Source organism: Nannospalax galili, unplaced genomic scaffold (genome assembly GCF_000622305.1).
Source record: "Nannospalax galili isolate Female #2095 unplaced genomic scaffold, S.galili_v1.0 scaffold129, whole genome shotgun sequence".
Lineage (NCBI taxonomy): Eukaryota > Metazoa > Chordata > Mammalia > Rodentia > Spalacidae > Nannospalax > Nannospalax galili.
In genome coordinates this window covers 321,071-344,533 of record NW_008360030.1, presented here as the reverse complement: position 1 = coordinate 344,533, position 23,463 = coordinate 321,071, and the positions used below count along the sequence as shown (strand labels likewise).

Here is a 23,463-nt window from a genome sequence, read left to right as displayed (position 1 = left end):
TTGCTATTGTTGTTTTGTATTTGGGTTTTTAGTAGTTGTTTTTGTGATGCTGGGGATGAGACCCCAAGGCATTGCACATGCAGGGCAAGTGTTCTACTCCTGAGTTGTATCCCAATCCAATTGTGAAATCTCTCTGTGCCTAATGTGCCTAATCCAGGCAAATCATTCAGCTCTTGGCCTCCCATCCCACCAAGCAGCCACAAGGCTTACATTTGTCTACCAGTCTCAGATTGCAAAGCCCTGCTCACTTAACTGGTAGTCCCACCAAGTCTCTGTAAGATGCTCTTTGTCTGATAAAGGCTTTACTGTTTTTTAGGGCACTGATGTCTTGCCTCATGCTTCTGAGAAAAGGAAGGAGTAGACTAAGTAGGGGCAGCCTTCCTGCATTGATGCACAGGAGCACTAGGAAGTGTAAAACAATGTCCCAGGGCTACAGGACAGCAGAAGGCCTTGACAATGACAGCCTCTCAAGGAGGCCCTCTCTGCTCTAACTGCCTTGACCCCTTTCTTCCTTCCATTTTCTGCAGAGTCTCTGCAAGAGGCGTCACCCAGGCTGGCAGATCATGGTGGCAGCAGTGGGAGTGGCTGGGAAGTGAAACGAAGCCAGCAACTGAGGAGGGGCCCCAGCAGCTCCCGAGGATCCTATCAGGATATGGAGTATGAAAGACGGTGAGTTACCTACTCCCACCCTTCCCACACACCCTAGGCATGCCTCCGGGAGAGAACTGATCTGGAATGGAGCTGAGCACTTCTGAGCAAAGGAAACAGTACAGCAAAGGAGTGGTTTCTTTTCAGTACATGTGTATTTGATGCCTGTCATGAGCTAGGAATGCATTGATGAATGAATGAGATATGATTGTACGTCTCCTTTATGTGCTATCTTGGTATGCGTGGTCTCACAAGGAAGACCACACAGTTTATAGGTGATTGCCAGATGAATACTATGATTGATGAATACCATGGTTAGATGTGAGGGTGGGTTTTTTTGTGTATATGTATGTATATGCATGTGGAAATGGAGACCAGAGGCCAACACCAGATATCTTCCTCAATTGTTCTCCGTCTTATTTTTTGAGACAGGGTCTCTATGAACCTGGGACTCACAGACTCAGCTATACTGACTGGCAAGCAAGCCTAAGGGAGCCTCCTGTCTCTAGCTCCCCAGCACTGGAAAGCGCATTTCACACCTGGCTTTTTTGCATGGGTTCTGGGGAATTGAACTTGAGTCTTGGTGCTTGTACCACAGTTTACTAAGAGAGCCATCTTCCTCGCCTGTGAGGATGGGTTTTATTTTGTCTTGAGACAGGGTTTCCCTTTGTATTCCATGCTGGCTTTCAACTTGTGATCTTGCTGTTTCAGCCTCCTAAGTACTGAGTTGACTGATGTGCACCCCCATACCCAGCTCATACAGGGTGTTCTATTTGTTTTGAGATGGGGTGTTGCTCTGTTGTCTAAGCTGACCTTGAAATCCTGGGCTCAAACGATCCTTGTGAATATCTGTGACTATTAGGATTGTGCCACCTCACTGGGCTTCTATAGATTTTTTTTTCCAACACTGGTACCAAACAAGAAACATTTAGGACACACAGTAAAATATAGAGCTCTTGGGTAAAAGTCCACGATCCCATGATATCCTGGTGGATTACTGCCCCAGGTGATTCTGACAATCCACTGCATTTTAAGAGTGCCTAGGAAAGTAGACCTGACTCAGAAAGGCTGTTATTAAGAGTCAATAAATTTTCTAGGTGTGGTGGTACATGCCTATAATCTTAGCACTTGGGAGGTGCTGTCAGGAGGATCAGGAGTTCAAAAATAACATGGTCTACATGACACCATGTCTCAAAAAAAAGAGTCAAACTTATGAAACGTTGGAGCGAAAGTAGTTTTGGAAACACCTTTGCATGCACGTGTGCATGTATGTAATACTGGGAGTTGAACCTAATGCAAGTGCTGTACCACTGAGCTATATATATCCTTAACCTTTTTGTTTTTTTTGAAGTAGAATCTTACTAAGCCTGGTCGTGAATGTACTCTGCAGCTCAGACCAGACTTGTAGACTTGAGCTTGCAATTCTCCTGCCACAATCTCCCAAGTATCTGGGATTATAGGCCTGTACTACCAAGAGCAGCTTATAAATGTCCCTGTAGTCCAGACTGGCCTTGATCTCTAACATTCCTGCTTGAGGCTTGAGCCTCCAGAGTATTGACACTACACCCAGCTAGAAATGTCTTATAAAGGGTTTCTCCTATTTAGTTTTCTGAGACGTGAACCCAAATTTGACATAGAACTGTCATCTTGTGTCATTTAGTCTTGCTATATATTTATTCGGTTTTTTGTTTTTTGTTTTTTTTTTGCTCTTTTTGAGACCTTGTAGCCCCAGCTGGCCTGGAACTCACTATGTAGACCAGGCTGACCTTGAACTCACAGAGATCTGCCTGCCTCTGCCTCCCGAGTGTGGGGATTAAAGGCGTGCGCCACCACGCCTGGCTTATTTGTTCATTTTTAGTATTTTATTTATTATTTTTATTTTATGTGTATGCGTGTATTGCCTGCATGTATGTAAGTGCACCCATGTCATTCAGTGCCCATGGAGGACAGAAGAAGCTGTTGGATCCCCTGGAACTCTAGTTACGGACAGTTGTTAGCTGCCATGTGGGTGCTCGGATTTGAACCTGGGTCTTCTGCAAGAACAGCCAGTGTTCTTAACCGCTGAGCCATCTCTCCCGCCCCCATTCGTTCATTTTTGAGACAGGGTCTTTCCATGTAGTTTGTACTCACCTGGAACTCAATATATAGCCCAGAGTAGCCTCAAACTCCCTGTGATCCTCCTGCCTCAGCTTCCCAGGTACTGGGATTATAGGCACATACCATTTGATGCCTGAGGATATAGCTCAGTGACAGAACTTGTTTAGCATGTGTGAAATGTTAGGTTCAATATAGTACCCTCTTCTCAAGAAAGAGATTAGAGAGGAGATGATTTGATTGTGGGCTAGAAGGTACCATGTGACTGAGTTTCATATAGTAGCTGTACTTGCTTTGAACTTTGCCAAGTAAGGCCACCAGATTTCTTTTGGTCTTTTTTTTTTTTTTTTGTCTTTTTGAGACAGGGTCTTCCTGTAATCCAGCTGGCCTGAAACTCACTATGTAGAACAGGCTGGCCTCAAACTCCCAGAGATCCGCCTGCCTCTGCCTTTAGAGTGCTGGGATTAAAGGTGTACGCCACCACTCCCAGCTTCTTTTGGCTTTTAAAGGACCTGAAATGCTGAGGTTTGAGTTAATCACACTTTCTTTTTTGTGTTATTTTTATTTTATGTGTATGAGTGTATTGCCTGCATGTGTGTAAGTGCACCCATGTCATGCAATGCCTGCAGAGGTCAGAAGAAGGTGTCAGATCCCCTGGAACTGGAGTCACAGATGGTTGTTAGCTGCCATGTGGGTGCTGGGAATCGAACCCGGGTCCTCTGCAAGAGCAGTCAGTGCTCTTAACCATTGAGCCATCTCTCCAGCTCCCAAGTTAATCACACTTTCTGGTTCAAAATTGGCTTTAGCATAGATCAGTCAGTGCAAGGCCTCTTGCTGAGTTTATTTCTTCATTTTTATTCCCAATTCCCACCTCTGTGGGCAGGAGCTCTGTTGTGCTTAATGTGTATCCTTCTAAAATAGGTAGTGTTGTTTCAAGTGTCTGTTTTCAATTTTCACAAACAACATAGTGCTACAGTGTTTGTTCTGTTTCCTGAACTTCCTATTACTCAGCACTATGTTTTTTAGGTCTGTCTATAATGCCATTTGTATATTAATGTTTTGTCTCTAATTGCTGCCAAAGGCACCATGGGGCATGCCTGCTGCATTTGCTTCATAATTCTGCCAATGGTAGATACCTGTTGTTTTTGTTGTTGAGACAGGATCTCATACTATAATCACTATAATGGCCTGGAACTCACTATAACAGCTCAGACTAACCTCAGACTTTTCAGTCTTCCTGAAAAGCCTCCTGAGTGCTTGGATACCTGTTCTTAATTTTGATGCACAAAAATCATTACTTTCTTGACTTACTATTTTCCTTTTCAAAATCTTCTCTTTTCCTACCCTAGATCACAAAGAGTTTCAGCCTTTTGCATTCATTTCTGTAATTCATTTAGAGTCCACTTTTTAATACAGTATGAAGGCAGGTTCTAGTTTTATTTTCCTTCATATAGTGGGCAGTTTGCTGAGTATCACCTCCTAAATAGTCCTTTTTTTTGACACAGGGTTCTCACTATATACCCTTGGCTGCCCTGGAACTGACTCTGTAGACCAGGCTGGCCTCAAACTCAGATATCCACCTCCCTCTGCCTCCCAAGTGCTGGGATTAAAGCTGTGGTCCACCACTCCTGGCCATTCTTGCCCTATTTGTGGTGCCTCAAGTTCTCTCCATCTTGAGCAATCTAAGTTGTACCATAATCTGTTTTCATTATTTGGGCTTTATACAATACCTGCATAGATCTCTCTTTGCTCTTTTTAAAGTTGATTAGCCATTTGTGGAGCTTTATTCTAGATAAAAACTTAATAAGAGGCTGAGTGAGGGGTTGGAGAGATGGCTCAGTGGTTAAGAGCACAGGCTGCTCTTGCAGAGGACCCAGATCAGTTCCCAGTACGCACATGGTGGCTAACAACCATCTGAAACTCCAGTTCCAGTGGATCCAATGCCCTCTTCTGACCTCCGAGGGCATTGTACTACACAGTTGCACTTACATGTAGGCAATACACTCATACACATAAAATAAAAATGATAAATTAAATACTTTTCAGAAGAGACTGAGTGATGAAGCATGTGCTTAGCATGTGTGAAGCCCTGGGTGCTATCCCCAACACTACAAAATTTTTTTTATCAAGTCCCTAAAAATAAGACTTTCAATTGAGATTATATCAAATTTCTTCATTTGGTGTAGGGAAAATTGTAATCTTTATAAATAGCTATCTTATCCAAGACCTGTACAAAGAATATTTTAAAATTTATTTAAAGGGTATAAAAATATGTCTGTTAAAGTTGTTTCTTAAAGTGATTCCTAAGGGGCTGGAGTGATGGCTCAGTGGCTTAGAGTACTTCATGCTCTTTTAGAGGACCAGAGTTCAGCATCCACGTCAAGTGCCTCATAAACACTTGTAACTCCAGCTTCAAGGAATCCAGCACCGCTTCTGGCCTCTGTGGGCACACACACACGTAAAAAAAATTAAAAAAAATAATAACTCCTGTGTATGTTAATAGTTTTATTGCTCTTAAAATTTTTTACATGTGGGCATTTTCTGAGATAGAAGGAAGCTATTGGCTTCTGTAAATTATCTTCTGCTATATTCTCTCATTAGATTTAGCAGTTCAGCATTAATTCTGACAGTCTTTCTGAATAGCTAAGATTGTTGAATGCATAGCCACCCTGTCATTCATTAGATAGGGTTTCACGATATAGCCCTGGCTGGCCTGGAACTCACTTAGGTAGAGCAGGCTTACGTCAAGTTCACAGAGCTCTACTGTGTTTGTCTCCTAAGTGCTGGGATTAAAGGCACATGCCACCACACTGGGCCCACCCTATAACTCCTTAATTCTACCCCTTCATTATAGCATTGCCCAGGACTCTTAGTACCATGTTAAGCAATACTAGTGATTCTCAGTATATACATTAAGATTCACTTTGGCTGGTTGCAACACAAATCTAATAAATAGGTTAAATAGAATAGTTTAAATTTTTCTTTCCCATGAAGACAGTTGGCAAAGAGATGGTGAGTTCTGAACTGACAGGTAGTCTCTTCCTCTGGCAATATGAAAACAGAAAAGGAATAAAAAGGCATACATTAGCATACTAAGAGTACACTGGAATTTTTATGTAATATTTCTGTTTACTTCCTGTTTGCCAGAATTAGCCATGTGATCTTTCTTTGTGTGGGGGGCTGTGCACATGCATGTATTTGTACACATATGTGTTGGTCAGAGGACGACCTTGAATGTCACTCTCAAGCACCTTCTACCGTTTGTTTGAGACAAGTCTCTTATTGGCCTGGAATTTTACCAAGTAGGCTAGGCTAGCGGGCCACTGAGCTCCAGGGATCCACCTGTCTCTTCCAAGTTTGTCATCACTGAGATTATAAGCACACACCACTACATCTAGCTTTTGACCTGCATCCTGGGGGTCTGCATGCAAGTCCTCTTGCTTTTGAAGCAAGAGCTTTACCACCTGAACCATCTTCTCAGCCCTACACATACGGTTTTTCTTATGGATAGCCATTTGCTTAGCTGAATACTGGGAGTTTTGTGATTAAGAATATACAGGGTCCGGCTGGAGAGATGGCTCAGTGGTTAAGAACACTGTTCTTGCAGAAGACCCAGGTTTGATTCCCAGCACCCCCATGACATCTAGCAACTGTCTGTAACTCTAGTTACAGGGGATCCGACAGCCTCTTCTCTCCTCTATGGGCATTGCATGACACGGGTGCACTTACCTTCATGCAGGCATAACACTTATACACATAAAATAAAAATAATAAATAAAATATTTTTTAAAAAGAATATACAGGGTCAAATTGGGCATTGTGTTGCACGCCTGTAATACTTGCACTCAGGAGGTGGAGGCAGGATGATCAGGAGTTCAAGTTTCCCTTGTTTGTTTTTATTTCTTTTTCAGTTCTGGGGAGAAAACCGAGAGCCTTGGGCATGCTGGGCAACAGCTCTACCAATGAGCTACACATTCAGCTTTTGGGGGTGTGTGCACATATGTGGATGTCTACATGTGTGCCTGTGGAAGCTAGAGGTTAACCTTGGGTATTGTTCCTCGGGAACCATCTACCTTGTTTTTTCAAATTTTAATATATTTTTATTTATTGTGTGTATGTATGCCTGTGCATACATGTGCATGCCATGACATACAAGTGTCGGTGAGAGGACAACTTACAGGAGTCTGTTCTCTCCTTCCATCATGTGGATTCTGGGGATTGAATTCAAGCTAGGCAGCAGGTCCCTTTACCCACCGAGCCATCTCACTGGCCTTACCTCATTATTTTTGAGACAAGGTTTCTTACTGGGAACTGGGACACCATGATTAGGCTAGGCAGGCCAATCAGTGAGATCCGGGGATCCTTCTGTCTCTGCTTCCCCGTGCTGCTCGGCTTCTTATTTTTATATGTACAAGTGCTTTGCCTGCATGTATGTAAGTGCACCTGTGCATGCAATGCCCATGGGAAGCTAGAGGAGGGCATTGAATCTGGAACTGGAGTTGTGGTGATTGTTAGCCACCAAGTAGGTGCTGGAAATGGAACCTGGGTCCTCTGCCAGAGCAGCCAGTGCTCTTAACTGCTGAGCCATCTCTCCAGGCCCTGATGTTTGCCCTTTTATGGACTTTATATGTGGGTGCTGGGTACCAAACTCCGGCCCTCATGCTTATACAGCAAACACTTTATTGATTGAGCTAACTCCCTAGCCTATGGTGTTAGATTTTGATTACCATTTTGCCTCTTCTGTTAATTTTGGCATATTATGTTTTCTGGAAATACATTCATTTTGTGGAATTCCCCATGTGTTGTGATTCAGTCTTGCTTGCTAAAATTGTATTATTCATAAGGAGTTTTTCTTTGGGAAATATTAAGTGCTCAGGGGCCAAATTAAAAAATATTCACTATCCAAATATGTTCTCTTCCTTAGTTTAGATAGCAAGAGTTTAATACCTAAAGTTATTTAATTTAGATCCTGGGTGTCAGTTCAAGGTTTTTAAAGAATTATTTTCATTTTATGTGTATGAGTATATTGCCTGCATGTATGTAAGTGTATGCCAAGCAATGCCAGCAGAAGTCAGAAGAGGGTGTTGGATTCCCCTGGAACTGGAGTTACAGATGGTTGTTAGCCACTTTGTGGGTGCTGGGAATCGAACCTGGGTCCTCTGTAAGAACAGCCAGTGTTCCTAACTGCTGGAGCCATCTCTCCAAGATTTGTTTTGTTGTTGTTGTTGTTTTTGTTTTTGTTTTTCTTTGTTTTGTCTTTTTGAGACAGAGTCTCCCTGTAGTCCCAGCTGACCTGAACTCACTATGTAGACCAGGCTGGCCTTGAACTCACAAAGATCCGCCTGCCTCTGCCTCCCAAGTGCTGGGATTAAAGGCGTGCGCCACCACACCCAGCTGATTTTTTTTTTTTAAATTTCATCTGGGTTGGGGTGGTGGTGCACGCCTTTAATTCCAGAACTTGGGAGGCAGAGGCAGGTGGATGGATCTCTGTGAGTTCAAGGCCAGCCTGGTCTACATAGTGAGTTCCAGGCCAGTTGGGGCTACAGGTCTCAAAAAGACCGAGGGGAAAAAAAAAAAGAGAGAAAGAAAGAAAAAGGAAAAAAATTCATATTTCATCTAAGAAGTTAAAAGACTGATAGTATAGTTCAGTAGCAGGGTGCCTGCCTAACATTTGTGAGGCTTGGAGTTAGGGTTAGCACAATACATAAGTGAATAAATAAAAATGTATTTATATCTACTCTGTGCTTGAATTCGGATAACTAGAGTTCAGATAGTTATAGCTATAGTAAACAAGCATGCAAAAAAAATTTTGAAGCTGAAATTGTAAAGATAGTCAAGCACTGGGGAGGGAGGAGGGCAGGAGGATCAAGAATTGGAGTCCATCCTGCGCTATATTAGACCCTGTCTCAAACAAACAAACAAAAAACCCTGTTAAAGTAAAGATGACAGTGACTTCTTGTTTAGGAAATTGTCATAAAGGAACAATTTGGGTTCTGATCTCATGAGTATAAGAAGTTTTCTGTTAGTCACAGTAATATCCTAAGCACCTAGAACATAGTAAATGCTACATTAATACTTGAATGAATAAGTGAATAAATAGACAATTATGAAAAATTAGAAATTGCTGGTTAGTGGTTGCATATGCTTATAATCAGTCCTAGCACTAGAGAGACAGAGGCAGAAGGGCTAACCTCAACTACATAGTGAGATTGAGGCTAGAGACTACCTGACCATTTATCAGAGAACTAGATAGCCAGGCATGGTGGCACACTCCTTTAATCCCAACACTCAGGAGGCAGAGGCAGGTGAATGTCTGTGAGATCAAGGCCAGCCTGGTCTACATAGCAGGTTCCAGGCCAACTGGAGCTACAGGGAGACCTTGTCTCAAAAAAACAAACGAAAGAAAAACTGGATAGGTGGATGGAGGGATGGAGGGATGGGTGGATGGACTTTGTCTCAAAAAAAAAAAACGAAAGAAAACGTAGATGGTTGGATGATGGATAGATAAGATGTTGACTAAAATGTCTTAAAGGATATTTAGTGTTTTGTTTTGCTGAGACAAGGTCTCTTGTAACTCAGGCTAGCCTGAAACTTGTGTACCCAAGGATGACTTTGAACTCCTGCTCTTCCTCCCTCGGTCCCCTAACTGCTGGAATCACAGGCATGCACACCATGCTCAACTGATATTTTATCTTTTAATTTTGTACTTTTTTCAATATTTTATTAAGAAATTTGAAGCAGATAGCAAGTTGAAAGAATTTTATAGTGAATACCTATATATCCATCTACTAAATTCTATCATTTTGCCATGTTCACTTATCATATGCGTATTTCCAAGTTCATTTTTTTACACTTTAGATATTTTTAACTTTTACATAGCCAAATAAAGCTATTGCTTTTTTGTTTTATAACTTCTGTGTTTGGACTCTTGCTGAGGGAGACTTCTCCAGTCTTTCTGAGACAATCACATTAGGTAGTCCAGGCTGGCTTCAAGCTCATGATCCTCTGCTTCAGCCTCCCCAATTCTGGGATTACAGACATGCACCACTGCTTTGGGTCCTTCTCCATTGTTTTTTGGGTCTTCTTGAGACAGAAGTCTCCCAGCTGGCCTGGAACTCGCTATGTAGCCCAGGCTGGCCTCCAAGATAGAAGGTTTCATCTTGGAGGAAATCACTACACAACAAAAGGTAACTTAAAAGTAACTGTTAAAGTATGGTGGCACTGGCCTTTAATCCCAGCACTCAGGAAACACAGACAGGTGGATCTCTGTGAGACTGAGGCCAGCCTGGTCTACATAGCAAGTTCCAGGACAGCTGGAGCTACAGGGGCCCAAAAAGACCAAAAAGTAAAAATTTAAGAAGTGAACTGAATCCAGGTGTGGTAGTACATGCCTTTAATCTCAGCACTCAGGAGGCAGAAGCAGGTGGATGTCTGTGAGTTTGAGGCCAGCCTGGTCTACATAGTGAGTTCCAGGCCAGCTGGGGTTATAGGGAGACCGTGTCTCAAAAAGACAAAAAAATAAAATAAAAATAAATAAATAAATAAATAAATAAATAAATAAATAAATAAATATAGCTAGCCGGGTGTGGTGGTGCATGCCTTTAATCTCAGTACTTGGGAGACAGAGGCAGGTGAATCTCTGTAAGTTCGAGGCCAGCCTGGTCTACATAGAGAGTTCCAGGCCAGTTGAGACTACAGAGAGACTCTGTCTCAAAAAGACCAAAAAAAAAAAATAGGTAATTAAACAACTTTATTTTCTTAGGAGTCAACACATTTTTGTATATATGTGAAGTGGCAGTGTGGTCTCTTGGAACTACTCGAATAAAATAACCACCAACCATATGTAAATGAATAGATATAACTATATTTTAATAAAATTTTATTTGATAAGACTAAATTAGACAGGTATGGTGACTCACATAATGTAATTTCAACACCTGGGAGTCTGAGGCAAGAGGATCATGAAAAACCAAAACATATTTTAAAAGATATAAAAAAGGCTAGATTAGGTTGGGGATGTAGCTTGAAGGAGAGTGCTTACCTAGCAACCATGAGACCCTGTGTTCAGTCTCCAGTACTGCAAAACAATAACAGCAACAAAAAATTAGATTTAATGGGGCATGGTAGTACGCACCTCTAATTTCAGCACTTTAGAGACTGAGGCAAGAGGATCAGAAGTTCAAGTCCAGTCTGGATTACATGAGACCCTATTTCAAAAAAATATTTTTTAATTTAATGTGATTTTTTTTTCAATTTTTTAAAATTGAATAACCACATGATTAGAAGAAGCATTTCATTACAGCTTTAACATATTCAGTAACACATTCCAGAGCAAGGATACATCTCTTTCAAAGGTGGCTGTAAATTTTTAGGTTCACAGTTGAAATTAATACAGACTGAACTCAGTATAAACTCTGTAAGATATAAAATTGAATGAGTTTTTGCCCTTTAAAGAAGATATCCATTTCATCTTAAAATATGCTGTTTCCTACATTTTTAATGCTAATACCACTTTGATGTTTGCACATATGTCTTTAATCTCTATGTGTCTGAGTATTACTAGTCACAGTTCGTTACACTCAGATCCCTAGTACCTGAGTATGGATATAAAGTCATCAGGTAGATTTCACTGGTAATGTTTATCACCTCTACTATTTAACATGAAGTAAATTCAAAAAAATATTTTTAATGAATAAAAAGACTACATTTGACCTACTGGTTGTAATTTGCTGATTCCTGGGCTAGTTATCACTACTATTATTCACTAGAGTCAATTTTGCCATTAACAAATTTGAAATGTAACCTTTTATATCTACAGAGTGGTATATGTGTGTTCAATCATTTGGCGTTTTCTAAATCTTTTGTGTTAAAATGGTTTTTGTGTGTTGCTTACAAGTCCCCACCCTAGCTGAGAAGCTTTTGATAGTTGATGGCTTCTTGGGGAAGGAGAGAGTCCATTTTCTGTTAGGGTGTGGCACCTAGTAGAGTGACCACAATCCACTGGATACCCTATATCCATGAGTCTATAAAAAAATAAGATATGAAATTAGGAGGGGTGGGGTTGGGTCTGAGAGGAGTAGGGGTGATATGATCAAAATACCTGTATACATGTATGAAATTCTCAAAAAATAAAAATATTTTATTTTAAAATATTTTGTCAAAAATCTTCCCTATAGAAACATTCTAGATCCAGGTGCATACCTTTAATCCCAGCACATGAGGCAGAGGCAGGTAGATCTCTATGGGTTCAGGGCTAGCCTGGTCTATATAGTGAGTTTCAGGCCTCCCAGGGCTTTGTAGTGAGACTCCATCTCTAAATAAAATAAAAAAGGCTGCATGTGGTGGCACATACCTTTAATCCCTTAATCCTTTAATCAAGATGCAAAGGCAGGCAGATCCTCTATGAATTTGAGGCCAGCCTGGTATGCACAGCAAGTTCCAGGCCATCCAGGGCTGCATAGTGAGATCCTGTCTCAAAAAAAAGCCAGAAAAGAAAAAGAAGATAGATTCCAAATTATATTGGTTTTAGTGACTTGCATCCAAACAGTATAGAGAGGGCAAAATAGAAATATGTTTTTGAGACAGGGTCTCTAGCCACAACTGACCTTAAACTCCCTATGTTGCCAAAGCACCATCTTGAACTTCTGGTTCTCCTGCCTCCACCTCCCAAGTTATGATATTATAGACAAGCACCACCACACCTGGTTTTTATGCAGTGCTAGGGATCAGACTGAAGACATCATGCATGCTAGGCAAGTTTTCTGCTATATCCCTGACTCCTCCAAAAAATTTTTGTAGGGGAGAAAAATTAAGATACCGCCATCTTAACCAGATGATCATGATCAGTATCAACAGATAAGTCATGATGATATTGCTTTCCGTGATATAATTAAAAGTGCATCTGGCCGGGCATGGTGGCGCACACCTCTAGTCCCAGATGTATGTGAGTCCCCTGCATGTATGTGAGTGCACTTGTGTCATGCAGTGTCTGAGGAAGTCAGAAGAGGGCTTCAGATCCCCTAGAACTGGTGTTACAGATGGTTTTTAGCCACAATGTGGGTTCTGGGAATCAAACCCAGGTCGTTTGCAAGAGCAACCAATGCTCTTAACCGCTGAGCCATCTCTCTAGCTCCCCAAGCATAAGTATTTTCATATAGTTCAACTACATAATCTTTTTCTTCTATGTTGGGATTTGGGTCATCATTTTCCCCAGTTCAATACTAAAAGGCTAGAGGCTTAGCTCAGTAATAGAGCACATAAAAGATTATGAAGAAATTCTTTTTTTCTTCGTTTACTGTTTCTTTTTTTCTGGTTTGAAGCCAGAGCTTTGTGCATGCACAGAAGCACTCTACCACTGCTATATCCCTGGCCCATTTTTAAAATATTTATTCTTGTTTTAAAAAAATATTTTTTGTGTGTGTATGAGTGTACTGCCTGCATGTATGTAAATGCACCCATGTTGTGCAGTGCCCATGGAGGTCAGAAGAAAGTGTCGGATCCCCTGGAACTGGAGTTACAGATGGTTGTTAGCTACCATGTAGGTGCTGGGAATTGAACCCAGGTCCTCTGCAAGAACGGTCAGTGCTCTTAACCACTGAGCCATCCCTCCAGCCCCAATTATTTGTTCTTATTGGGAGGAGGGAGCATTGTGTGCTGCAGCGTGAGTGTGGGGGTCAAAGGACAGCTTTGTAGAGGTGGTTGTTTCTTTCTACCCTTCCACCTTTTTATGGGTTCTGGGAATTGACCTCATATTGTTTGTGTTGTTGCGCAGCAAGTGTCTTTACTTGCTAAGCCATCTCTCTCTCCCTGTTTTTCTTTAATAAATTTTATTATTTTTATTTTATGTGTATGACTATATTGCCTGCATGTGTACAAATGTACCTATGTTGTGCAATGGAGTTCAGAAGAGGGCATCAGATCCCTTGAAACTGGAGTTACAGGTGGTTGTTAAGCCGCCATGTGGGTGCTGGAAATTGAACCCCGGGTCCTCTGCAAGAGCAGCCAATGCTCTTAACCACTGAACCTTCTCTCCAGCCTATTGTTTGTTTGTTTTTCAACATAGCTCAGGCTGGCATCAAACTTAGGATCCTCCTGCCTCAGCCTCCTGAGGGCTGGAATTATAGGCATGTGCCACCACACCTGGCTTTTTTCTTTTCCTACTATGGTTTATTTTTTTTCCATTTAAATCTTTGATCCAAGCTGGTGTGGTGATTCATGCCTATATTCCCAGCATTTAGAAAGCTGAAAATGGAAGATCATGTGTTCCAGGCTAGTCTGGGTTACATGGTGAATTCAGGGCCAGCCTGAGATAAACACTAAGAGCCTACATGGTGGCACATGCCTTTAATTCCAGCCTGGTCTACATAGCAAGTTCCAGGCCAGCTGTGGCTACAGGGAGACTTTGTCTCAAAAAAAAAAAGTAAATCTTTGATCTACTTTAATTGTATCTTGGTATGTATATGAAGAATAGTCATAAGGTCTTTCACATGTATAGATAATTTAACCTTTTAGATGCAATCATGGGTAGCATCTTTTTGTTTTCTAAACAGTGATTATCTGAATACAGGAAATATATGTATTTCTGCATATTAATTTTGTATCCAGCATCTCTACAGAGTTCATTATTATTTTTATTATTATTGTATGTCTGTTTGAGTATATGCCGTGGATATGTAGACAGGCACCTAAGAAGGCCTTACATGCAGTTGTGATCTGCCCAGTGTGGGTGCTAGGAACCAAACTCCAGCCCTCCAGAAGAGTAAGAAGTGCTTTTACTACTGAGTCACATTCTATTGTTATTTCTGGCCATAATTGAAATCCCATTGCGTTCTTCTATGGGGTCTGATTCTTGCTTGACCGTGTTTTCTTTTTTTCGTCTCTAGTTTTTTCTTTAGAAAACCCAGGGTTTTGTCGATGAAAGACAAGTGCTCCACCACTGAGCTAAATAGCTGTAGCATCATGCTTTCTTTCTTTTTTAAAAAAAATTATTTATTTATTCATTCATTTATTTTTGGTCTTTTTGAGACAGGGTCTCCATGTAGCCCCAACTGGCCTGGAACTTGCTGTATAGACCAGGCTGGCCTTGAACTCACAGAGATCTGCCTGCCTCTGTCTCCCAGGTGCTACAATTAAAGCCATGTGCCGTCACACCCACCTGCTTTCTTTTTTTGAAGAACATGTATTGGATCCTTTTAGAATACTTTTTGTTTTATTTAGTGATAGTGTCTCCCTGTAGCCCCAGCTGACCTGGAACTTGCTACTACGTAGACTGAGTTGTCCTAAACATCACAAAGATCTACCTGCCTCTGCCTCTTCAGTGCTGGAATTATAGACATGAGCCACTACTCCTGGGTAGTGGTCTTCTTATCTAAAAAATAATTGTTAGGAAGCTGAAGAGATGGCTCAGCATTTAAGAGCACTAAAGAGCATTTAGCACCCACTTGGCGGCTAACAACCATCATAACTCCAGTTCTAGGGCATCCAACATCCTCTTCTGAGCTCCAAGGGCACTGTACAACATGGGTGCACTTACATATATGCAAGCAATACACCCATACACATAAAATTTAAAAAATAAAATAAAAAATGTCAGCACCTGCTGAGTCCTTAGTACTGTGTTGAGCTTTGAAGAATAAGGTAGTGAGCCCAGTAGGTGTGGTCCATCATTGAGTAATTTTTTTATGGTGTGGAGAATCAAACCCAAGGCCTTCTGCATGCTGGACCTATGTTCTACCACTAAATTTTATCCACGGCCTCATTTTTTTTTTTAGGCGAGGGGTCTTGCTATTGCTGAGGCTAACCCTGAACTCCTGGCCACAAGTCCCCTGCCTCAGGCTCTTGAGCATCTGGGACTACAGACCTAGTAGGTTTTTTTTCCCCCAGTGTTTGAGATAGAAGGTGGGGATCTTCATTTACTAGGCAAGCACTTTACCCCTGAGCTATATCCATAGCCCCTATAGTAATTTTTAATTCATCAAAGACTTACAAATTAAATCAGCTTTAAGATTGCCAGTGTGGCATTATTTTATCGTTACCACAGTTGGAGAAATTTTGTTTTGTTTTTCGAGACAGGGTCCCACTGTAGCTCTGGCTGGCCTAAGTCTTGCTATGTAGTCTATATTGGCCTTGAACTCACAAAGATCCTCTTGTTTCTGCCTCCTGAGTGCTGGAATTAAAGGCATATACCATCACACCCTGCCAGAGGATTTTTTTTAATTACCTGTATCTGTGTGGGCATGTACAGGTGTCCACAGAGGTTAGAAGATGGCATTGGTTCTCCTGGAGCTGGAGTTATAGGCATTTGTGAGCTGCCCAGCACAGGTGCTGAGAACCCAACTCAGGTCCTCTTCAAGAGCAGTACATGCTCTTGACAGCCATCACAACAGCCCTGCAGTTGGAGAAATATTAACAGAAGAGCTGCTACTTCTAGTAAGGTAGCTTTGAAGTGGGTGGAGTGGCGTGCACAATGAGACAGGCAGGGATATGTCTGCAGAAACCTCACCATGAAGGCTTGATGGGATCTTGGTGAACATTTGTGTGTTTTATCTGTTTATTAAGAAGTCACTGAAGGGAATGACATGGTTGGATGATTGACTTGCCATAGAGAACACTCATATTTTGGATTTTGGGTGCAAAGAGAACTGGGAGAGGCCTGTATAGAGGTAAGGAAAACAGTCAGGGGGCTACACCTGAGGTGCATATAGACAAAGATGAGGGAGGGTTGGAGATAGGTGGGTTGGCTTTAAGAGCATGTGGCATTTAGCCCATGCTATGAAGTGGATTTTCAGTGTTCCTGTATGAGGAGTGAGACTGAAGCCCTAGGGAGAGAGATATGGGGTCACCCTTACCTCTTGAGCCTTTCGAAAGGGATGGCCTTCTAATTCCTATACTTCTTCTCCTAGAGGTGGTCGTGGTGACAGGACTGGCCGCTATGGAGCCACTGATCACTCACAGGATGATGGTGGGGAGAACCGTAGCCGAGACCATGATTACAGAGACATGGACTACCGATCATACCCCCGTGAATATGGCAGCCAGGAGGGCAAGCATGACTATGACGACTCATCTGAGGAGCAGAGTGCAGAGGTGAGGGCAGGGTCAGGTCTGGGGGAAGTGCTCCTGAAGGGCCTATATGTCTGGCTACAGCACCAGGTGTAGGTGGCACTCTGTTCCTGTGCCTTCAGACTGCTTAGTTGCTTTGCGCCACCTGGGGGAGGGTCTGTCCCCACTCCCTTCTTTGAGGTCTCTTCTCCTGAGTTGGGTCTCCCTGGCTTCCACACTGCTTGCCTCTATTTCTCAGGGCCCCTGGCTACTACCTCTTTCCCTTCTTCCCTGTTGTTCATTTTGGCCTTTGGTTTGCTACAAGCCCTATATTGTCTGCTCCTACCAATCTAGGGCACTCAAAAGAATCACTTCCATAGGACCCAGTATCTTGGGTTGGAAGGGCAACCAGGGAATAGGGTATCACCAAGCCATGCAGCTCTGGGAAGCTAACCCTGGGCATTCTGGTATCAGCAGAAGGGAAGGAAAGGACCTCTGGGGTGCCAGTTCCATGTGAATAGTTACCTATAGCCTGAAGAGTGAGACATGATGCTCACCATCAGAGAACCCACATCTAAGAGGTAGCAATAGCTTTGCCTTGGGAATGCCAGTATGAAAGGGTAGTCAGTGACGTGGTTCAGGCAGGCAGTTGTCTGGTAGGATGGAAAGGATACTCTTATAAGCCCATCTCTGAGGGGTTGTTGTATGTGAGCTGCCTTCTGTCTTCTAAAGGACCTAGTTTGAAGATCCCCTAGTGGACAACCAGCTTTGGTAGCCAGGGGATACAGGCATCCAAGTTTTCCCATTGTCTGCTGTTGAGCTGTGCCTCACTGTCTCCACGGGTAGAGTGGACCCTGGGAAGGGACCATTGGCAAGTGTGGGAATCGAACATCTACTTATCTGGCTCTGTCCCCCTGCAGATGGGAGGGTATAGGCTCAGGCCTGGCCTTAGTCCTGAAATGATTAGTAGGTTGGGCAACAACCACGAACCCAGCAACCACACTCTGCTTTGAAGGAAACTGGTAGTGACAGAGGCCTGGCCAAGGCTAAGGAATGAGGACCAAGGGGAGCATCATGCCCCTCAACCCTTGGTTAACTCCTGCTAGCTGCCTCTGGCTCATCTCTAAAGCTGTCTTTATGCTGCTGGTGTGGTTCCAGGGCCTGAGCTTAAGTTGGAAACTATAGGAGATAAGTGGCCTTCAGTAACACAGGGAACAATTGTACACATGCCAGTTGAACTGGCAAAGGAAGAGGAGGGGAGAAATCAAAGACAAAGTCTAGTGTGCTGACCCCAGGCTAGTTCATCCCAAGGAGGTTTAAGGTGTGTTTTTGTCACCTGCCTTTGGGAGTTCCTCCTCCAGGCCAATACTGCCATTCTTTGAAGGCAATCCCCCAAAGTATCCTGTGGAACATTTCCAGCCGTAAAAGGGCTGCAATCCAAGGCCTACCCACCCTGCCTGCCTGAGCCTTTAGCCGGAGCCCGCCCATCCTGGCTTTCAGAGCCGGCCTGCCTCAGAGAGCCAGCGGCCAGCCCCAAGGCCCGCCCAGACTGACTACCCGTCTGGTGTCTCTCATCTCATTCTGTCGGCCAGGATTCCTACGAGGCCTCCCCGGGCTCCGAGACTCAGCGTAGGCGGCGGCGGCGGCACAGGCACAGCCCCACTGGCCCGCCAGGCTTCCCCAGAGACGGCGACTATCGGGACCAGGACTATCGGACCGAGCAAGGGGAGGATGAGGAGGAGGAGGAGGAGGAGGAGGATGAGGAGGAGGAGGAGGAGGAGGAGAAGGCCAGTAACATCGTCATGCTGAGGATGCTGCCACAGGCAGCCACTGAGGATGACGTACGTGCCCCCCATGGCCCTGGGCAGGTGGCAGAGCAGGAGGCCAGGCTGGGTCTCCTCCAGGACCCTCAACTTCTCTCCACCCCTCCCTCCCCACCAACCTCAGCACCTTTCAGCCCTTCTCCCATACCAGCTCCTGTACCCCAGCACTGCCCTTTCTCTGGGACAGCCCCATCCATTCCCCTTCTGGAAGAGAGGAGTGCCAGACAGGCTGGCTTGGCCCAGGGGCAGTAGCTATGGGTGTCTGGTGCTGGTGGGTGGAAAATGAACATCCTTCCTACATATTTCATTGACTTTCATCCTTTCTGTACATGTGAATAGAGGGCCAGGCCCAGTGTTGGGTATTCCTGGTGGTAGAAATCCATGGAAATGAAAGGTTAGGGCCCATGGAATTTTTCTGAAATTCCACCCGCCCCCCCTTTGTCAGCAGTGACAGCACTTATCACTAGCCTGGCCACAGTGCCTTGGGTGGCTGCTGATAGCTCTCCCACCCATTTGACTTTATGACTTTCTCTGCCTTCCATCCTCCTCCCTTTCCTCATTTCCTTCTCATACAGATGTTTTTACAGCAAGCTACATTCAAAGTCCAAGAGTGCTACTAAAGTTTTGACTAGCCTCCCTGATCCTTGTCCTCCTCAGTACCCTCTGCCTCAGTCAGTTTTCTGAGCAGCACTCCTCTGGAAGTGCCAGCTCCCCATTTTGTGGCAGTAGTAATCCTACCTGGAAATGTGAGGGCTTCTGAAGTATGACTCACCTGCCTGTTCACAGTCAGGCAGTTGATGATTGCTGACATTCCCTAAGGATTTATGGCAGGGTGAGCCATATGCCAGATCTGATCAAATTTTCACAGAGGCTCTGCTGGGAAGGTACACATTGTAGTCAGCCCTAGAAAGCCTCAAGCAGCAAAGTGACTTATTCCATGTTTCAGCAAGTGGCAGAGTAGAGTTGGGGTGTGAACCCAGGCTACTGGACCCCAGAGCTCACATTCTTTCCTCTTCCCAAGCCCTCTCTGGTTCTTCAGAACCCTGATAAGCTCTTCTGTATATCTTTCCTTTTCATCTTTGTGTTTACCCATGTGTGTAAGACTTGTTTCTTGTCTGTTAACCTGATGAGTCTAATGCCCAGAAGCACAAAGACTTCTCCCTAAAGGAGTCCATTTCCCCAAGACTGTCTGGTATAGACCCCCTACCACAGGAGGTGCTGCCAGCTTAGACTGCCTCACCTGGTCCTGTGTTGCCCCTGTGGCTTCTCTGAGGCTCATTTCACTCAAGAAGCTTTCCAGATCTACCACCTTGCCTTTTGTCTTTTGAGTTTCTCCCCCTCGTGTGGCTGGGATTGGTGCAGGCTCCTATAACTCCCAGTTTGCTCCTTGTGCCATGGGTGTCTTTTTGTGCAAGCCAGGGGGAGGGAGCAGTTTGTGAAGGGCAAGAATTGCATTCCAGCTTTTCCCTGCTTCATGGCTGCCACTAAGCCCCTTATCAGATTGCCTGGCCCACCATTCTGACTTGCTGCCTCATTTGCTCTCCTGTTGTCTCTGTGCTCCTGGGGGGTCATCTTGCTGCCATCCTTTACCTTGTACTGTGTTTCTGCCTTCATTTGACTCACTTTCTGCAAGTCCAGGGCTGGAAGCGAGGCTGAGTTCTGGTGTGGGTTGAAGCTGTTGTTACTTGGGAAAGCTCTAAAAGAGGCGGAGGAGGCGGTGTGTGTCTTTTTCCTTGATGACCCCTTGGAGCTCAGAGGCCTTCAGCCGGCCTCACATATCCAGCCACCTTCTTTGCTGAACCTACCCCATTCTGTTCTCCCGTACAGATTCGTGGCCAGCTGCAGTCCCACGGTGTCCAAGCACGGGAGGTCCGGCTGATGCGGAACAAATCTTCAGGTGAGCTTTCGTTCCCAGTGCTGTTCCCTTCTTCTGGCCAGCCTCGGCCTCCAAATCTCCCTCCTTCCTCTGCCTCTCCTTCCCCCTCCCTACTCCCCCATCATGCCGTTGCTGGGAATGGGCAGCCTGGGGGGTACCCCTTTCTTCTTTCCCCTCCCTGACTCTCACAGCTCCAGCCAGCAGCCTCCATGGGGAGCTTTCCAGGAGGGGATACAGCTCAGGGCTGAGCTGACTGCTCCCTGGGGACAAGGAAGGCCAGAGCCTGACCCTGGAAAACCTCTTCTTTAAGACTCTTGAATCTGAGGTGGTGACCCTTCCCAGGACACTCCCTGCCTTCTCTTTTCTCCTTCCTGTGCCCCTTGCTCTCTTTCAAACTGCTCTGACAACAGCCTCTGACCAAAAGTAGGTCTGACATGGACCCACCCATGTGTCCCAAGAGGGGAGGCAGGGGATGGCTCTCATCCAAAGTGCATCCCAAGGAGCAGCCAGAACTTTCTGGCCTCGTTTGTTCCCTCCCTCCCTCTTGCAGGCTGTTTGGAGCTGGCCTGAGGTTAGCAGGGTGGCGGGGGGAGTTGTCTCCACAGGACCACTGCCCAGGCTCCCCAAGGCAGGCACGGTGGGGCCTCACTCTGCCTGGGCTTCTTTCTCCATCTCAGTCTCTTCTCCTCCCCACAACCTCCATCTCTCCTTCCCCCACCCCCCAATTATACTATTCTGTCCTCCTGTGCATCCTGATGGTGACTTTTCTGGAGATCAAGCATGCTTCTCCAGACCCACGAAATCCAAAGCCTCCTTCCATCCCTACCTCTAACCTTAAGTCTACAGCCCTTCCCCAGCCCTGGCCAGGCCTAGTCTGTCATGGTGGCATATAGGTCTTTCTCCTCTGCTTCACTCCAGCCATACCATGTTACTGACAGAGTCTGGGCTTTTCTTTTATTAAGGAGGGATCCCAGGTATAGCCCCTTAATGGCTTTGAACATTTTTCCAGGTACTGGCTGATTCTATAAGATCCTCTTGGCCAGCTCCAGCCACCATTTTCCTGTTTAGGAGGACCTAGATTGTGGCTATAGTCTCCCTGTTATGATGCTAAGGTGGATCCCTAGCAAGTATCCTCCCCTTCCCCTGCACTGAGGTTAAGCTGAGATTGTGTCCCTAACCACCCGGGTTTCCTGTGTGCCAGGAGCCCCCATAGCCTCATAAATCAGGATAGCCTGGCTTCTCTTTTGCTCCTTTGATTAAGTACATGCTCCAGGACTCCTCCTGGGCACCACTAGCCTTTCTCTGGGCCTGTTCATGAGTTACTTGCTCTGGCCCATGTGGATCCAGCAGCTTCCTCCTCTAGAGACAGATCTCTGCTGTATCCATTCTTTCCTAGTTATTTCTCCATCTGTTACATCAGAAGATTGCCTGAGCCCCATCTCACTGCCCAGTTGGAATATGTCTCCTACCCTGATCTGACTCTTCTACTCTTGTTTTCTTCCCTCCCTTCCCTTCCCTGCCCCTTCCTGCCATCTACCTTGTCTCCTGCCTTCCCTACTCTCTCTCTCTCTCTGATCTCTTTTGTTCTCTTCCTTTCTCCTCTTTCCCCTTCCCTTTCTGCCCCTGGTCCTCTCCCCTCGGGTTCTGCCCCTGGGAACACCGTGTGTCCAAAGCTGTTGACTAACCCACTGCGTCTGTATCTGAATGCTGTCTCCAGGTCAGAGCCGGGGCTTCGCCTTCGTCGAGTTTAGTCACTTGCAGGACGCTACACGATGGATGGAAGCCAATCAGGTTGCTTTGCCGCACTTGAACCCCCCCCCCAAACAAATACTACTTTATAATCCAGTGCTCCCCATCGCCTGAATCTTATGGACACAGTTCCCTGCCCTGTGGCCCTGTGTCCCATCCCCCTGTCCCCTCTCTCCCCTTTCCTGACCCCCCCCCACTATTTCCTCTTCCCATCTCTCGCTACCCACTGGGTTTCCCATCTGGGGCCCACACTCAACACCATCCCCTGGCCCCTTCCTACTGCCAGGCACTAGCACTCCCTCACCTCTCCTGGCTGTGCTTTCAGAGAAAGCACCGCCAGAATGGGTTCTTTCCCCTAGTTTCCCACACCCCAGCAGAGACCTCCCTGGTCCCGAGTCAGCAGAGCCAGAATTTGGTTGTGCTTTCAGGATCACTGGAAGTTTCTCCACTGGGAAATTTAGCTGTTGGCACACAAACTAGCAAGACTTGTTTTGCCAGCCCGCTCTCTGCATGTGAATTTGGTCCTTTGAGTTCTATGCAGAGGGACAGCGCTGCTGTTGGTTGAAAGTTCCAGTCAAGTGTGATAGTTTTATTGACACCCTGGGCTCAGTTTGCTTGCCCCTCCCCTCACAGCACCCTCCCCATCCACAGGAGGCCCCACCTTTGCCTTCTCTGTAAGGAACTATGCTCTGTCAGCAACGGAGGGGGCTGGTTCCCCTGGCTTGGCACTGGATCCCAATTCAACTGCATTGGGACCTTCTGAGACTCCAGAGCATCTGCCCTGGCCACCCAGCCCTGATCACTGGTGTAGAGCACTGGAGAGAAGTGTCAGGGGAGGAAGAGGTAGCTGTGGTGAGGGTCCTGGCAGAGGCAGCCCTGTGGCCGGCTCTGTAGTTCGGGTCCAATAGGCTAATGTGGTGGGCCCAGGACCTGGCCAGCTTTGGGAAGGCAGCCTCATCTCTTAAATTGGCTTTCTTTTTCCCCTTCTCCAGCACTAGCGCTCGTGCGCACTCTCTCTCTTTTTCTCCCCCCCCACTCCTTTCCCTGCCCATCTCCCCTTATCCCCAAGTGTAGCCTCTGTAGTGCTGGCCCTGGGTGTGGCCTGGCAGTGTCAGGGTCAAGCTGGGGGAGAACCCCCAACTCAGCAGGTATTGGTCAATCAACCACTGCGTGCTTGATGGTGCGTGTGTGTGTGTGTGTGTGTGTGTGCGCGCGCGCGGCGAGTAGCTGCTC

The 23,463-nt window shown here is 45.2% G+C and overlaps 1 protein-coding gene across 10 annotated transcripts in view; it reads left to right on the top strand.

The window, feature by feature from the left end:
* The window catches only part of Rbm10 (RNA binding motif protein 10), a 34,011-nt gene that overhangs the window by 1,985 nt on the left and 8,563 nt on the right, over window positions 1–23,463 (top strand). For 6 of the 10 annotated variants that reach the window (XM_008824089.2, XM_029559144.1, XM_029559147.1 and 3 more), the window contains exons 2-6: window positions 528–669; window positions 16,644–16,827; window positions 18,375–18,623; window positions 20,433–20,502; window positions 22,199–22,272. In XM_008824089.2, the coding sequence (XP_008822311.1) occupies window positions 653–669; window positions 16,644–16,827; window positions 18,375–18,623; window positions 20,433–20,502; window positions 22,199–22,272 (594 nt within the window). In that variant the 5' untranslated portion in view covers window positions 528–652. Of the gene's footprint in view, window positions 1–527; window positions 670–16,643; window positions 16,828–18,374; window positions 18,624–20,432; window positions 20,503–22,198; window positions 22,273–23,463 lie in introns of those variants that run through there. The other 4 variants (XM_008824090.2, XM_017795844.2, XM_008824091.2 and 1 more) reach the window with 2 other exon arrangements.